Here is a 12,531-nt window from a genome sequence, read left to right as displayed (position 1 = left end):
ACTATATGTAAATGACATGCCGTCAGCCATAGATTGCCACCTGTATCTATTTGCTGATGATTCGGCCATACTAGTCTCTCATAAAGAGAAATCAGAGGTGGAAAGGCTGCTTAGTATTGAACTTTCCAAACTCAGTGAATGGCTGGTGGATAATAAGCTGTCTCTTCATCTTGGCAAAACAGAATCAATTCTTTTTGGGTCCAGTTACAAACTAAGAAAGTCACAAGATTTTAGGGTCACACTAGGTAATTTTATAATCACAGCCAGGGAAATGGTCACCTACCTAGGCTGTATCTTAGACAACAAATTAACAGGGGAGTTTATGGCCCGAAGAGTCATCTCAAAGGTGAGCCAAAGGACTAAGTTCCTGGCAAGAATTTCTAGCCTATTGGATAGCTACACCCTAAAAACCTTAGCTGATGCCCTGGTACAATGCCACTTTGACTATGCCTGTACATCTTGGTACACTGGCACCTCTAAAGGCCTCAAAGTAAAGCTACAGACATGTCAAAACAAATTGATTAGAGTAGTACATAAACTTCATCCCAGAACACACCTCCATCCTAACCACTTCTCCAGCCTCAGGTGGCTCAAAGTGGAGGAGAGAGTTTCTCAACTCAAGCTGTGTTTGGTGTATAAAATAAAAAACGATCTGGCCCCAAAGTATTTAGTAATCTACTTCTCCAAAGTCAGTGACATACACAATTATTCCACCAGGGGGAGCTCCACTGACTACAGGCTCTGCCGTTTTAAGAGCTGTATGGGAAAGTTTTCCTTTCTTTACTCAGCAGCTGTCATGTGGAATGGTCTTCCTTTAAATCTTAAAACTGTTACCTCTTCCTACTCTCTTTTTAAGTCCTCAATAAAAAAATGGTTAGCCAATCAATAAATTAAATCAAAAGAGCAGTGAAGCACTAGATTATGTAGGCTATTGTTTGTTTGTATGTCTGTCAAATGTTTTGTTGTTTTTGTTTGTGAACTAATCCCCTTGTCTTATCTATTTTCGTTGTCGTCTTGTTCTTCAATGTGGTAGTCTATGTGTCCGAGTGTCATTCCATGTGCTGTGTGTTGTCTTCCTTGTTTTAATTCCATGTTGTCTACCATCTCACAGGACCACAATGGAAACAAGCCTTTTGGCTTTATTGTGTTTTAATCCTTTTGAACACTTGTTTAACGTTGTTCAATAAAGTTTTCAATCAATTTGTCTGTGTGTGTTTATTTATCTGTGATCTGTAGAGATAGATCATCTGACCCCCCCCCCCCTACCTGACAGCACAGAAATAGGTTCATCATGTGAGTGGTAAGAATAGACCTGTGGTTAAAGACCCACTCCCGTGAAAATCGTGTTTTTTGAGCTTTTCACATGTTCCTGTGGCATTTTTCTTGTGTTAGAGCACATATCAGCAGAAAAGGAAGTGCAAAATTGCATTTCTGAGTTTTTCTGCCTTCAAACTGCTGTGAACCAATGGCAGACGCAAACTGGCAGTTTCAGAGAGACTGGAGTTGAGGGTGTCACAGCTCCAGGGGAGGGCACTAGTGCTACAAGCTCCCGCCCTGCTTGCATCTGGCTCAGAGGTGAAAGGCTTGACAGCTCAGTGTAGCTGTCAAGGTATAACAGGTATAGCTCACCTGGTAGAGCAGCTGGCATTGTGAGCAAGGACTATGCTCCAGTCTGGGATTGAATCCCAGTGTGGAGTTTTATGCTAAACGCGCTGAATCTGTAATTGTACAATGTCCAGCTGTCAGCAAGCGGGGGGTGGGGTGCGAGGAGGTGGCTGGGCGGGTGCAGAGCAGCGCAGTCTCCACCCACCCTCCAGAGGTGCATTGCTAATGTGCATGGCTAATGAGCTGGTTTTAAAATGGCCGAAAAGGGTCGCGGGAGTGGGACTTTAAATGTCTCTGCTGCCAGTGGGCTCAGTTCAAGGCCTCCTCTCTGACCTTTGACCTGCTTTATGAGGCAAAGACAAACATCACAGCTGTGGTCGTCTCCAGAAAGCCAGGGAGAAGAACCATTAGAAACACTATAAATAATATTATGTACGTTTAGTTGTAGGGTTAGGGGTTAGGGTTAAGATAAGATCATCCTTTATTTGTACCACAGTGGAGGAATGTACAAGGTTGCAGCAGCAGACAACAGTAAAGGAAGTACAGTACAGCACAGATAATAAAGAGCAACAGCAATAAAAAGAAAGCAGTATTTGTAATAGAGTATGATTAATGAATAATCAGAATTTAAAAAAAGGATTACCTACACCTACATTTGGACTTTAAGATACGATAAGAATTACTTTATTAACCCCAAAGGAAAGTTCATTTATGGAGGTTTAGTCACTTTCTTTATATATTAGGCTAAATAAAACGCTACTTTTCTAATTTTTCAATTTTGTATGATGTTATGAATATACCTGCAGTAGCTTTAACTGTGGGCAGGACCAACAGGAAAAACTTTTGTTTTTATTAGACACTTTAAAAAATGCCACTGAAACAATCCAACTGTTATTCCCACTACAGGTAATTAGCATAAATGATGACAGTCCAGGAAATAAAGTCAAACAGTTTTATTTTTATGATGTAGCTAAATGAAAGACGCTAGCGTTCAGAGTTTTACTGGGGAAACGTTGGCCAATACATGTAATGAAATGATTTTGCCCAAAAATACAACATCATTTAAAGTTACCTGACACGAAATGTGAACTGCAAATCCAGGTGTCGTTGCCAGGAGCCCAGCCGTTTCTCCGGATTGCAGTGATCCATCTTGGTCTCTTTTCTGGTGCTTTAGGTAGCCGCCCGACATGAGAAATTGTTCCGCCGGTCACACAGGCAGAGCAGTGAACTGAGACACTGGGAGCTTCCGCTACAAACAAGCTTAAAACATAGACTTGTTTAATTTTTTTCGGAACAATTTCTCATGTTGGGGCTTCAATACAAGAGGGACATTACAGACGAGCAGCATGGAGGTATTTGGATGTTTTTTGGTGTGTCTTTTTGTTACGAAGAAAGTTGGTATCCATTCACAACCATTATATGGACAAATACTGCTGCGCGACCCCCCCCCCCCGTAACTCAGAGAAGACACGGAGGACTCTGAAACTTCTCCCAGCTCTTAGTCGACATGAGGGTGAGTAGATAATGAGTGAAATTTGAATTTTGGGTGAACTATCCCTTTAACAACTAGAGAAAAAACAACCGATAAACATTCTACAAAGTAAAGTCACACATTGGCAGCAGTGAACAATTTCAGAATAAGACGTTGACGCCTATGGAGAGACATTTTAGTCAAAACTTGATGAATGAATTCAAATCTGCCAGGAAATGAATCTCAAAATAAATCCAGTAATAAATGTCGACATGTATATGTTTGTTTATTAATTCATTTATTTACTGATTCTTTTTTAAATCACGTTTTTGTTTATTTCACATCAGATTATTTACATTCATGGATTAAATCAGTTGATTTTTTAAACTCTTCTCAGTGATTCTCATAAACTTTTTCTTGTTTTTCAGGTCCCAGTGATTTTTCTGTTGCCATGACGCTGATGAGTTCATTATTAAACTGTGTTCATCTCTGTCCTGTGAAGACGAGGTGAGTGAGAGACAGAGACAGACGTGTAGAGACTGAACTGTCTGTTCAACAGAGAGAAGGTTTCTGTGACAGGAGGAGACTCTGCTTCACTCAACACAGACTCACTGAGGAATCAGGATAGAGTCCAAACCCAGGATAGAGAGGTTGAGTGAAGGTGGTGTTGAAGGTGTAGAGGTGGATCAGTGAGTCAGAGGAGACTCTGTAGAAGGACAGAGAGCCAGCAGGACAGTCCACATACACTGCTACTCTGTTAGAGACAGAGGAGGAGGAGGAGGAGGAGGAGGAGGAGGAGGAGGAGGAGGAGGAGGAGGAGGAGGAGGAGGAGGAGGAGGTGATAGGTGTCGATCTGTTATTGTGACAGACTCTGTAACCATCATCACAGCAGTCCAGACTCCAGGACTGATCGTTCCCTCCAAACCCACAGTCTCCACTGTTTCCTTTCCTGCTGATTCCTCTGTAACTCACTGATATAACAACCCCTCCTCTCCACTCGACCTCCCAGTAGCAGCGACCAGTCAGACCAGTTGAACACAGCAGCTGAGGCCACTGGTCAAATCTGTCTGGATGATCAGGATATGACTGATGCTCCCCCATCACCCATGTCGCCGTCCTGTTGTTGTCAGACAGTTTGATCTCTCTGTACACTGTGTTTGTGTCGATTGTGAGTCGACAGGAATCTGATGGAGAGAACAAGACACAGCTGCAGTTATTGATCATGTGATCAGTTATTGACAGTTTGATGAAGACTCATGAGGTCAGTGATGTGACAGTGTGAAGATGGTTGAATGTGCTGCTTTGTTTCCAGTAGGGATGCACATTCTGAATTTTTTTTCTGACCGATAACCGACGCTCATTAACCAATTATTAACCGTTAACCGATAAGATTACGGCGGTCCAATATATATATTTTTTTGCCATTAAAGGGATAGTTCAACATTTTGGCCCATTGCCATAATCCCTATAGTCATAGCAGTAGGTTCGTTACCTTTAATTGTCAGTGCAAGCAGTTTTTTAGAACGGCGGAGCAGAGCCGTGAGCTGCTCAGAGCTACGCTATGGAGGCTCATGGGATTTCTTGGTTTCCCTCATCAAACTCATCAAATACACAATCCAACAACTCCACAACGCTCTGGTGGACAAGTTGTGAGCTGCACATTCACCACGCTATGAGATAATAACACAACTTTACCAGAAAGAGTTGTTTTAAAGGAAAATTCATGCAAAACCGCTGAAGCGCGTTGCCTTCAGGGACAGTTTTGTATATACAGTCTCTGTATTTACCTCGAAAACGGCTCTGTTTCGTAACGTTGTGTTATTATCTCATAGCGTGGTGAATGTGCAGGTCACAACTTGTCCACCAGAGCATTTTGGAGTTTTGGGATTGTGTATTTGATGAGTTTGATGAGGGAAACCAAGAAATCCCATAATGAGCCTCCGTAGCGTAGCTCTGAGCAGCTCACGGCTCTGCTCCGCCGTTCTACAAACAGCTTGCACCGACAATTAAAGATAACGAACCTACTGCTACGACTATAGGGATTATGGTGATGGGACAATTTGCCAAAATGTTGAACTATCCCTTTAAATACACACGTGTGCTGTGACAGCTGATCAGTGCCACATCCACTCTGCTCTGTCTCAGCTGATCGTTCATATGGAGGTTAGATCGTCCAGTGTAGAACTGTTTTAGTTACAAAGTGCAGCCAAACACCAGACTGAAGGAACAGCAGAGCTCCTCTGTGGAGCTGCAGGAGAGCTGCAGCGACGTCCTCTTTTATTTACTTTTTTCATTTTTTTTCAGCGCCGTTGTTACAGGTGATTCACATCTATGTCTGTGTAGCTACATTTATGGTCTGATCTTCCTTCAGGGGGGCTGCTGCACATACTGTCAGTCCTCCTGTGAAACTTTTTACCGCGAGATATGACTGAAGGCACGTGGAAATCTGCATGTGTCGACACGCCCCCATGAGTTGACGACAAGGAGCTAATAAATAACTGATAGTATTAATCGGTCAAAGTTCTTGTTATCTGTTAACAGTTAAACGGTTAAACATGTGCATCCCTCGTTTCCATGAATCAAAGTAAAAACAGACTTACACTTCCTCAGACCTGGTGTCAACCATGGGACTCCAGCAGGCTCCACCCTGAAAGGAGGAGGGGGGTCAGAGCAGCACCTTCTCTGTCAGCATGCACACATGGACATTACATGGCTCTCACACACACACTGTTTTATCACTGTGTTCACATGGAGGCTGGTATGTCTGGATGAACACTGAGCACAGAGAAGAAGGAGCTGGAGTCTTTATCTAGTGATGATACAGAGCAGGAGGAGACCAGGAGGAAACACTTCATCATGTCTTTTCTCCATGTGATGTCACTGCAGTGTGAGACACACACTTTCACTCTCTGACTCTCAAGCTGCACAAACACACGTCACAGCAAAGAAGATGAAGACACAACAGGTGGAGCTGACCAGCCCAGATATCCCACAATGCACCAGGAAAGAAGAAGAGTGCAGCTGTGAACAGTGGATGCACTGCAAAAACTCAAAATCTTTCCAAGAATATTTGTCTTATTTCTTGTCAAAATGTCTCATTTCTAGTCAAAACTAATCTCTTTCCACTTTAAATAAGACTCATCACCTAAAATCAACTTGTTTTTTTTCACTTGTTTCAAACTAATTTTCACTTGAAATAAGTAGAAAAATCTGCCAGTGAAAGCAAGTTTTTTGTGCTTGTAATAAGAAAGAAAAACTTGCTCCACTGTCAGATTTTTCTACTTATTTTAAGTGGAAAATTTGCTTGAAAAAATTAAAAAAGTGTCTAAAAACAAGCTGCTTTTTAAATGTGATGAGTCTTATTTTAAGTATAATTAGATTTATTTTGACTAGAAATAAGACAAATATTCTTGGTAAGATTTTTAATTTTTGCAGTGTGGTTTCAGTGTTTGATGAGGAAGGAAACACACTCAACACGTTTGTTAGAGCTCAGTGAAACACACAGTGAGTTTAGTGAGAAACACTGAGTGTGAACACAACTTGTGTTTGTCTGAAGAAAACTCCCCAGGAAGCTGAAGAATGAGGCTGTGAGCAGGTTTCCACAGGAGCCACAGCAGCAGTGAGTGGATGAAGGAGCTCTAATAGAAACCATCTGATCACAGTGACAGGACGGATCAGGATCTCATGATCAATGACTCTGTTCTTCTCTGCTCTTCACACAGATCAGCTGCAACACACTGACTCACTGAGATCAGTCACATCATGTGGAATAAAGCAGCCGTCCTCAGGACCAGTCCTGAGCTCCATCAAACCTGTCCACACATTTTGACTGGACTTGAAGTCAGAGTCCAGAGGAAGCAGAGAAACTGTAGAGCAGAGAGAAGCAGGCTCAGCTCAGAGCACATGGACTCAGACAGGAAGTGAAGCTCCAGCTGCTGGAGACTTTCATTAAGGAGCCACTTTGTGGCTTCATCTGATCTGGAGTCAGCACACACACACACACAGTCTGAAAACAGCTGTTTGATCACACACACATTCAGCCACAAACACTGATTATTACACTGTTCACTACACTCACTGTCTTCTGATTGACAGCTCCAGGCCTCTGGACAGTGAGGACATCTGGATGTCACACTGTGATTGACTGTCTCCTCAACACAACAACAGATCTCATCAGGACAAGATCAGGATCTCAGAGAGACTGAGCTGATTATTGATCATCAATATCTGACCAGACAGAGACCTGATGGTGCCACCTGGTTTCTGTCTCTTATTTCCTCCTTGGTTGGAGACGCTGGGAGACGAATGTCTCTGAGCAGTGGACATGCTTTGATTCTTGTTGCTGTGTTGTTGTTAGTGTGTCCACACCAGTGTGCGAAATACCCATCAATATTCGGGGGGGTCCCTAACTCGCGATTGTTGCGCAATACCGTTATTTTTTTTTCTTTTTATAAAGTAGGACTATAACATTACAATAAGCCAAGAAAATTAGCCTATAGCCTAAAAAGGAGAGGCAAAGTTGTGCATTACAATGCAGAAAGTAATTGACGATAAATAAAATACAACAATTAAAATGAATGAAAGACACCAAACTCGTGCACTCGAATAACAACCAACTGTATAAATCTGGAGATCGGAGACTGACTTGCAATTAAGTGCACGACGAGATCCTCAGCCTGCAACTATGACCGATCATGTAGCCTTATCTAACCATCCATCTAGCAAATACGTTTAAACACAGCATCGAACACATCCACAAATCACATTCGTATAACGGGCCATCATGAAAATTGAAAAAACACAGACAAATAGCTCACAACAGGCGCCTGGCCAAACAACACCACTGGGGGTTCAGGCCATAGTATGCTGAAGCAGGCTAGCCTCTTACCTCAAGTTATTTTCCTGCCTTAATGTCAAGCCAAGGGTTGCGGTATTTCCATTACCCCACCTGCTTAGGTGTAAAAAAAAAAAAAAAAAGAAAGAAAAAGAAAAGCGGCCAATCACCAGTGCTAGCAGCAGGGGCTGCGGCTACGTCTTCAGAGCACTCGGCCTCAACTTCACTTTCTTCGGCAGAGGGTGGGAGAGGAACGGGATCCTCTGTTCTGATAGCGAGTGGGCTCGACTCTTGCGCTGGGCTGGCGCACATGGCTAATTTGCATAATGCGCAGGTGACATGGTTCAGCTTAATGTTAAACGAATAAATGTTTTGAATTATGAATACTGGACATGGTGATCTTAAACACATTTAATTGACCACAATAAAATTATTGTATTATATTATATTATTTATTTTTTTGACAAGATTGAGACCCCCCTCAGATTTTGCTTTTGAGTCTTTCAGGGGGTCTCAAGGGGTTAATCGGGGGGGTCCGACCCCCCCAAACCCCCCCGTATTTCGCACTATGGTCCACACTCAACAGGTGTCTACAGTCTCTGGGACTGTTCAGGTCAAACACTCTGTTGGTTCAGGAGCAGTTCAACCAGCTGCAGCTGAAATGTTTCCTGATACACTCTGAAATAAAGTCTGATCCAAACATCTGGAGAGACTCAGAGCACAGCTGCCAACAGCTGCTTTCATCACTGACATCTCTTCTCCTGAATATGACACAGTCAGTACGTTTACATGACACTTGAAAAAAACGAATTATTGCCTTAATCCGACTATAACTGGATAACTGAAGTGCATGTAAACACCTTAGTTCGACTGAAATCGGAGTTGAGAACTCCGATTAAGACATCCAGATAATGCGATTGGAATTAGATTTTCTCCGTCATGTATTCACCTTAGTCGGAGTATAACTGGACAATGCATGTGCGCTGCTCCACAACAGTAGAGACGGCACCAAGTGGAGCAGAGAAGCCGCCTGAGCCCCGCAAAGTAAAGAAAAAAACCCAACATCAGCGCCGAGTCAATGCATTTCACACAGCGCGACGCGACCAGCAAGAGTGTTTTATTAAAAAAGAAAGAGAGAGAGAGAGAGAGAGAGAGAGAGAGGAAGCCCGTATCCTATTCTCAGGGCGCATCCAGCCCAGACTGGTGCGTCTGGTCGGGAACTGCAGTTGAGAATTTATTATTAAGCTACTAAGTTGTTTATATCCAGTTTTTTTTACAAGATGACAGAAAAGTCAACAGGACAGGCAGCGTATTAACCCGCTGAAGCAACGGGTGACGCCGCATGAGGGGGCGGACCCCGTCAATAATTCGGTTTTCTCAGTTGCATGTATATTGAGACAAGGACAGAAGTCCGACTTGACGCCAAAATCGAATTTTGAGCATAGCTGGATTAAGCTCTGCATGTAAACGTACTGAGTGAGTCATGATGAGACACTGAAGTCGTCATGAGGAGAAACTCCTGACCCCAGTAGTTCATCACTAGCTGCATTTCCATTACAGATCGTCACAAAATAAAAGCGATATTTCTGAAACTTCGAAAAAGTGGGTGGGTGTTTCCATTGAAAGGTGTTTTGTGAATGAGCCGTAATCTAGTCTCGCCATATCCCATAATTCTCGCCCCGCGAGACTTCACTTTGAGGAAGATGGATGTAAGCGTCTTGCGTTCCTATGGTGACAGCCAGCCGCGGCGCTACTAGTGGGCCTGGGTCCACCCATTCTAGCTGTTCATCCAATAAGCATCCTGAGGAAAGCTTTGAGTGAAAGCTTCTCAGCCAATCAGCGGCTTCTACCCCACGTGTGGCAGATGTTCAAAACACACACAGCCAGTGTCACAACTAAGCATATAAAGTCCGCTAGTGTAACCGATGGGTTCTTTTCATTTCATTTCACCAAAAGTCCACTTTATTTTGGTATTGCTGTTATTTTTAACCTACAATATTCTTTTCTTTGATATTCTTATGTGGGAGCTTTTATTTTGTTAGGTTTATTTTGGTAACCCTTCCTTTCCGTCAACATCCTGTGCACGTCGCGCCGTTTCTCTCAGTATGAAAAATGGCTGATGAGAAGAGGTAGGGGTAAAACGTGCTCTTGTTTAAAATATTTGCTAAGAGTGTGAAATGTATGTTTTCTTTATGTCTTAACCATGCGGTTTTAATACCATGTCTTTTTTTTTAGCTAATTGAGTGAATGGGTATGGTATGTGTGCAGCTGTGAGTGTATTTTGCACAGCGCTCCGAGTGACGGTCGTGAGTCTAAGCTAAGCTAGTCTCTCATGCAGTTGTTATTCCTCCCCTCCTCTAGAGGTGTGTGAGACTGAGAAGAAGAGTGCTGTCTGTACTAACAATAATATTGCTGTACGCAGGTGAGCTCCCATTTGCTTTTGTGTATTTTGTTATTGCATTTGTGATGATTTCGCATTTTTTATTCACCCTTTTGGTGCTGATGTTCATATGTGTTCTTATTTACTTACTAAAATATTGCCAGTGGGTCTTGGGGGGTTGTTTGGTGATTGTATTATGACCATGAGAATGAGATTAGGAGTTACACATGCGGTCTGAAAAATGGCTGATGAGAAGAGAGGTATGTGAGACTGAGTGCTGTGCTGTACTAACAATAATATTGCTGTACGCAGAATAAATCTCCCCCTGCTGGTCCAAACGAGAATTGTGGTCCTTGTTTCCTCAACGTCACAACACAACGCAGACCGGTTACACTAGCTTAATGTTAACGTATAATGTAAAACCACATAGACGGGCTAACAGAAATTAGCATCGCGCTATCGCCATTTTGCGGCAACTGACAGCCATAAAAAGCTGTTTTAATTCTGGATTTAGCGCTGTTAACACGTCACTGTAATATTTCTTCATGCGAGAAAGTCACAGTTTAATCCAGAGTCTGTGGTCAGTTTATAACTGTTAGGATGTCTGTGGCGGATCAGGGCAGCGGCTGTCACAGCAGCAGCAGCCGCTCTACTCAGCTGATCTGCTGGGAGGGGGGAGGCAGCTCCGTCCTCATCCCAGGGAGAAAACGAGCCAAGTAACTTTACGCTTTCAGAGGTTTACCGCTGGCTGGTTAATTTTAACAGCTATCTCAGCTGCTACAGCTGTTGCTGTTATTGTTTTTAACAAAGACGAAGGCAGCGCTTGATTGCTGAAAGGCAAAGCCCGTGTGGCGCTGGCAGCGGCCACAAATAAGAGACTCCAGCTGTGATGAGGTGCTGACAACAATGTACGGTGGTTGTGTCCACACACCCGTACTGGTACTGACATGTTGGCACAGGAGGGAGGGGAGTGTGGATGCGAGCCAATCTCCTTCAACCATGCACGGAAAAGGGGAATGATTGGAAAGGTTTTTCTAATTTATTGAGAAACGATGCCCAGGTCAGCAATGCATGACAAAAAACATGTGGTTCATTCGTCCCCTCCAGTTACATAAACCAACACAGCGTGGACACACACAACTCTGGTGACGCCGGTGACGTGTAGAAAAGCGAAAAAAGTGTTTCCATTACACTTTTGCGATACACGTTTGTATCGATACGTCTCAAAAACCACCTCATGAGAGCGTAAAAACCTTTTAGCGATATTTGAGAGTTTTTTCGAAATGTAGGTGTTTCCATTACCAGCTTTTCATTTCGATATTTAGGTTTTTCGCATTTCAAGGGGTAATGGAAACGCACCTACTGTGACTGATGAAAGCTGCACAGCTCATGTTTGAAACACTTTTTGAAACAGATTTTGGCTTCAGTATAAACTGTGTTGGGACTAGAGGGCTGCACGGGCCTGGAAATTAAGACCATACCCAGCCCGAGCCCGAGACTCTCAAACCCGACCCGACTCGAGCCCGAATTAATAAATTAAAAATCAGGCCCGACTCGGCCCGTTACCCGAAATGTTACTATGCAAAATGCACATTATTTTCAATGACGACAAACATTTAACAGTGCGACGCTCGTCAAGTGGCTTGTAAGTGAGACGACTCGGTAGAGAGAGAGAGAGCGTTTGGTGGACACAGCCGTGTGTGTGTGTATGTGTGCCAGAGCAGCCTCACTCATACACGACAGGAACCAGCAGAGAAGGACCGTGAGACGTGCTCAGTGACACCAGAGGGCAGCCCGCATCCAACCTGCACCTGGGCTCCCCTGCCTAGACTGTAGACGGATGATTGGCTCACGGATCCACCTGAAGTGGCACTAGCGACACACGCGCGCTCGCGACCAACGACCAAGACCAGCTGTCCGCGTGCAGCCCGACCCGACCCGTTACCCGTCGGGTTACCCATGGGCTTGGGTCGGGTAGCCATGCTCTAGTGAAGAGTCAGACTGAGACAGAGGACGTCAGTGGAGTGGACGGAGTTTCACTGTGGCCTACACCAACTCTGGATTTGGTCTGAGTGATGGGATCTGGTGTCATCAATGCATGGATCACCTGAGACAGATGTTAATACCAGGTGTGACCAGGTGTGAATGGGGCCATAGGAAATGTTCCAGCTCCTCCTCCTCTATCAGACAGTGTGTGTGGCTGCAGCAGCCTCTCCATACCTGAGAGAGTCCAGTCTCCAG

The 12,531-nt window shown here is 43.8% G+C and overlaps 1 protein-coding gene across 1 annotated transcript in view; it reads right to left on the bottom strand.

The window, feature by feature from the left end:
* Positions 1 to 3,673: 3,673 nt before the first annotated feature.
* The window catches only part of LOC146965596 (protein NLRC3-like), a 104,810-nt gene continuing 95,952 nt past the window's right edge, over positions 3,674 to 12,531 (bottom strand). Inside the window, exon 11 of the mRNA XM_085765063.1 lies at positions 3,674 to 4,260. Within this exon, the coding sequence (XP_085621189.1) occupies positions 3,674 to 4,260 (587 nt within the window). The remainder of the gene's footprint in view (positions 4,261 to 12,531) is intronic.

The sequence above is a fragment of the Trachurus japonicus genome, chromosome 21 (assembly GCF_045865225.1).
Source record: "Trachurus japonicus isolate A0001 chromosome 21, Traja_1.0".
Taxonomy (NCBI): domain Eukaryota; kingdom Metazoa; phylum Chordata; class Actinopteri; order Carangiformes; family Carangidae; genus Trachurus; species Trachurus japonicus.
Note: the sequence above shows the minus strand (reverse complement) of the source record. Positions and strands in the feature narration are given on the sequence as shown.